Here is a 5,104-nt window from a genome sequence, read left to right as displayed (position 1 = left end):
CAGAGGCCTGAGTCACCATGCGTCATCACAAGACATCTGAGACAAAAGTCCATGATGGAAAGGACCCCAGGATCTATCTTGCTAGTTTTCACCTCTACAAGCAAAGTCATTATTGACCAAAATACCTGCTAGGAACAACTCAAAGTAACCTAGAGCCGGTTAGTTACAATGCTAACTAACCATCCAGAACTGGGAGACTCATAAACCCTCACAACCAATAGGCAGGATGGAAATACCCCAACAAAGTATTTATAGCACCGAAGTAGAAAAACTGTGGCAAAAAGAGAGTTGGATTCTAAGGTTTTGAGAATTTCCAAAGTAATGAAGACCAGGAATCAAACAGCAAAATTTGAAAGATGCTACTCCTTGGACTAATGTCTGAGATCTCCAGATTCCCTTTAGCTGCTTCACAAGTCTGGAACCTATTCCCCCTGTATCATCCTCTGGTTAAAGCATGCAACCCGTATCAGACGTTTTGAAAACAATGTCTGCCATCCACTCTGGCTGACAGTCTCCAAGACCAACCTGCTTACAGTTACATCAGAGAAGTGGCCAGTCATGCACTAAACGCCTATCCCTATCCCAAGAATTCCAAATCTTCATGAATGGGTCAATCCTTTGCTTGCAATCACAAGGAGGTGGGGCCAAGAGTTACCAGTCACGTAACTAGGGCCAGCCTCAGGAGGTGCTTGATCAATAGATGAGTCAGGACAGGCAGAAGAGTATAAAACCTCTGCAGCTCAGAAGCTCCTCACATCACCATCACCTCCTTCCCTCACTCAGCTCCCCTGGTGCTTCGGGTAAGTGTGGGCTCTCCTGGCTCTCTGATCTCTCCAGCTGGCCTTGCTCAGCCTGCAGAGGTTAAGGGAGGGACCCCTCTCCCCCTTTAGAAGCTACTACATTCAAATTGATTAGGGATTTAGGAAAGCACTGAGAGAGTGGTAAGCTGCTGTTGGGCAGGTGATGTTTCTGGTCTTCTGGCCAGAACACTAAACTCAGCCAAGAGAGGATTGCCTCCCACCTCTCTGGCACCCGAAGGACTGAGGGCTAGAACACAGGAGGGCTCTGCAGTCCTCAGTGCCCAAGGCATCCTGCCATGAACTAGATGAACCTTGTGAACTTGTCAGGAGAGGCTGAGCCTACTCTCAGAGAGTGGGGAGGATAAGGCATAGAATGATGCTGATGGGAGTTAGTGGGGGAGCTGTTCTGAGCCATAAATGACCTGTGAGATGCTGGGCTGCAAGCTCCTACTAGCTGCAGTTCTCCACCAAACTTAGACTTCTGCCTATCCTCAAAAAAAATGCCTGCTGTCTTCTGGTCAGATGTGCTGGTCCACATGGTTCAGTACCCTTGCCTCTTTTTGCAGGCAAAACCACAGGAGAGCTTCCTTGTCTAATAATTGGCCCTTGGAGCATATCCTCACTCAGTAAGATCAAGATTTTGAACTAAGGGCTTTTGTAGAAAATGAGTCCTACATTTGTTGCTAATGTCTCAACAAATCTTTTCTTGTTGTGCTAGTGGAGATTTATTCTCTATTGGACTTACAATCAGGACTGGGACTTGGGAGCACCCTAAGAGATGGAGTGTTCCTTCATGGAAGATAAGAAGCAGACAGGAATGTCGGTGCTCTACCCTCCAAGTCACACAGAAGTCAGGCAGAGTTGAGGGAGAAGGGAGGCACCACTAAAGGGTCCTTTGTCCTAGCAAGAACTCTGCAGCCCCTGAATAGAGGGAGTCCCAGAAGCCTGGTCCACATGATGCTGGGAGTCCGAAGGATGCTGCCTCGGATGCAGCTGCTTTCTTCGCATCATCCTCTTGCTGCTGATCTAATGATGCTCTTCTGCACTTCCTCCAGGTTCCCCCTTCTCCTTAAACAAGATGTCTCACCAGAAAAAGCAGCCCACTCCCTGTCCTCCTGTTGGTTGTGGAAAGACCTCCGGTGGAGGAGGCGGTGGTGGCGGCGGCGGTGGCGGCGGCGGCTGCGGCTACTATAGCGGAGGTAGCGGTGGCGGCTCCAGCTGCGGCGGTGGCTCATCTGGAGGTGGCTCCAGCTGCGGAGGTGGAGGAGGTGGCTCCTACGGAGGTGGTTCCAGCTGTGGCGGCGGAGGCGGCTCCGGTGGAGGAGTCAAGTACTCCGGAGGCGGTGGCTCCAGCTGTGGCGGCGGCTACTCCGGGGGCGGTGGCTCCAGCTGTGGCGGCGGCTACTCCGGGGGCGGTGGCTCCAGCTGTGGCGGCGGCTACTCCGGAGGCGGTGGCTCCAGCTGCGGTGGCGGCTCGTCCGGAGGCGGCTCTAGTTGTGGAGGCGGTGGCGGCTCCGGTGGCGGCGTGAAGTACTCCGGTGGCGGCGGCGGCTCCAGCTGCGGTGGCGGCTACTCAGGCGGGGGCGGCGGCTCCAGCTGCGGAGGCGGATCAGGAGGCGGCGGCTCCTACTGCGGAGGCTCCTCCGGAGGCGGCGGCGGTGGCTGCGGCGGCGGTTCCGGAGGGGGCAAGTACTCCGGCGGCGGCGGCTCCAGCTGCGGCGGCTACTCCGGCGGCGGCGGCTCCAGCTGTGGCGGCGGCGGCTACTCCGGAGGTGGCGGATCCAGCTGCGGCGGCGGCGGCTACTCCGGAGGCGGCGGCAGCAGCTGCGGTGGCGGCGGCGGTGGCTCCTCCGGGTCGGCGCAACAGTATCAGAGCCAGAGCTACGGCGGCGGCTCCAGCTGCGGTGGTGGCTACTCCGGTGGCGGCGGCTCCAGCTGCGGAGGTGGCGGCGGCTCCAGCTGCGGAGGTGGCTCCTCCGGAGGCGGCTCCAGCTGCGGAGGCGGCGGCTATTCCGGTGGTGGCGGCGGCAGCTGCGGCGGCGGCTCCTCCGGTGGCGGCGGGGGCTACTACTCGTCGCAGCAGACCACTCAGTCCTCCTGCGCTCCCCAGCAGAGCTACGGAGGGGGCTCTTCAGGCGGAGGTGGTAGCTGTGGAGGTGGCTCCTCTGGCGGCGGCGGCGGCTGCTACTCCTCTGGCGGCGGCTGCGGTGGAGGCTACTCCGGTGGCGGCGGCGGCTGCGGCGGCGGCTCCTCCGGTGGCAGCGGTGGCTGCGGCGGCGGCTCCTCCGGGGGTGGCGGCGGTGGCTGCGGAGGCGGCTACTCCGGTGGCGGCGGCGGCTCCAGCTGCGGCGGCGGCTCCTCTGGGGGCAGCTCTGGAGGTGGCAAGGGCGTCCCGGTCTGCCACCAGACCCAGCAGAAGCAGGCGCCTACCTGGCCCTGCAAGTAAGGTCCTCAGGTTGCCACGGAGACAAAGGATCTGGAGGTGTTCTCCGTGGGCGCCGACAGGCTTAAGTTTCTCATGAGATTGCCTGAGATTTCCAGACCCTTAATGCCTTAACACTCCCCCTGCCCCTGAAAAAGCCTTCGAGGCACTCAAGCTGCATCTTGTTCTGCAGATTTTCCATCTTGGTTTCTGAATGACTACCTCCCAACTCCAGTGCCTCCTCAGTCAATAAATTTGCAATTCATGAGAATCTCTGAGTCTCCAGTGGTGTTTGTAGCCTGGAAATTCACTCACTCCATCCTGTTCTTGCGTCTTCCATTCATTCATTCACACTTACATTCGTTCAACAAGTGTTCTATCCAAAGGTAGGGGGAATAGGTAGTAGGGAGGACTGGCAAGTAGTCACCAAAGATGTGAACCAGCTTGTCCTCCAAACACAAAGGAAAGCCTTCACCGGACAGCCTCCACATCCCCGTGCTGTTGGGCAGTCACCAGGGGTATGCCAGGTCTTCTTAAGGCAGCCTACCAGGCAGTTTCTCACAGCGCAGAACGTTACTCTTCAAGTTCGAGAAGCAGGGTGACTGTGCCCTGCAACACTAGCATACAAGGACTACAGAAGAAAGAAATGTAATACCTCTTTGAAAACGCCCTCTCCTGCTACTTTAGCTCTCTGCCCCTTCCCAATTCTTTTCTTTCAAGAGAACCCTTTGCTCAGATTTTAGCTAACTAGCTACCAGAGGACCAAATCCATGGACATGCTCTGACCAGCGAAGGACATGACCCCTGCACAAGAAGACCCCTGTCCAGGCAATCTTCCTGCTGACTGGAACTGCTTTCCTTCTCCATGAGTCCTTACTCATGACCCTTGGTAGAGCCTTGAGACAGACAGACAGACAAACATAAAATAAGAACAACTCCTATGTCTTCTCAATGCAGCTCTGGTGAATACTGACACCCAAGCATGGGGAAGCCTGGTTGTGTTATTGTTAACAAAATATGACGTCAGATACTCAAGAGCCTCTACAGCATGTGAGACCCTCTATTGGACATCTACAGGGACAAAAGGCAGCCATCTTGGAGGGTTGAAGGGGTAGCATTCATTCAACTTGGAAGGCATATCATAAATGTGTGAGATGCTCAACATCAGTACCACAGGTACCAGAAGTACCTTCAATACATCCAGGTCACTGGAAACACAGGAAACTTCCTAATTATCAAGGACATAGCTGGAGTTGCTCCAAGGGATGTGTGAGCTACGGAGCAGACAGTTGAGATGTAGAAAGTCTCCTGGCCAGTTCCTGCTTCATAATCAGACATTATCAGCTTTAGGCAAATGTGGACTTACTGACTTACTCAAATTAATTGTGCTGCATTAAAAAAACCAATATACCTTTCCTGTGTTTAGTTAATGATAGAAATAAAAAGACTTCACTTTTGTGACTCTCCGATTTGGAGTCATCACTACCTTCATCATTTTGCATCAGAGGAGACGTAGAGAACTAACCAAGCAGCACCTTAGTAACACGGTAGTCCAACCACCATATTTTTATTAACTAAATTTATTCTTTAATGTGGTTAGACGTGCACATAACACATTCTGATTACTCACACCCCTACCCTTTTCTAGCTCCCTCCCAACCCCGACCAGTCCCCACATTCCCTACAAATCTCTTCACTACATTCTTGTCATTTGTTTGTTTGTTTTGTGGTCCACTGACCAGGGCCATCTGTATGACCACGGGTTTTTGAACTGTCCATTGGATGCTGATGGGACCACGATTGGGTGCACAACTGAAATGCATGACTCCCACACACAGAACACACAGACTCTATCAGTAAACAATAGTTCAATGGGAGTGGT

The 5,104-nt window shown here is 54.2% G+C and overlaps 1 protein-coding gene across 1 annotated transcript; it reads left to right on the top strand.

The window, feature by feature from the left end:
- Positions 1-1,878: 1,878 nt before the first annotated feature.
- On the top strand, positions 1,879-3,340 carry Loricrin (loricrin cornified envelope precursor protein). Its single transcript, XM_057794208.1, has one exon. It carries the CDS (start codon positions 1,879-1,881, stop codon positions 3,244-3,246), a length of 1,368 nt encoding a protein of 455 aa, XP_057650191.1. The 3' UTR covers positions 3,247-3,340.
- The last annotated feature ends 1,764 nt before the right edge of the window (positions 3,341-5,104 follow it).

Source organism: Chionomys nivalis, chromosome 18 (genome assembly GCF_950005125.1).
Source record: "Chionomys nivalis chromosome 18, mChiNiv1.1, whole genome shotgun sequence".
In the NCBI taxonomy this organism is placed as follows: Eukaryota; Metazoa; Chordata; class Mammalia; order Rodentia; family Cricetidae; genus Chionomys; species Chionomys nivalis.
Note: the sequence above shows the minus strand (reverse complement) of the source record. Positions and strands in the feature narration are given on the sequence as shown.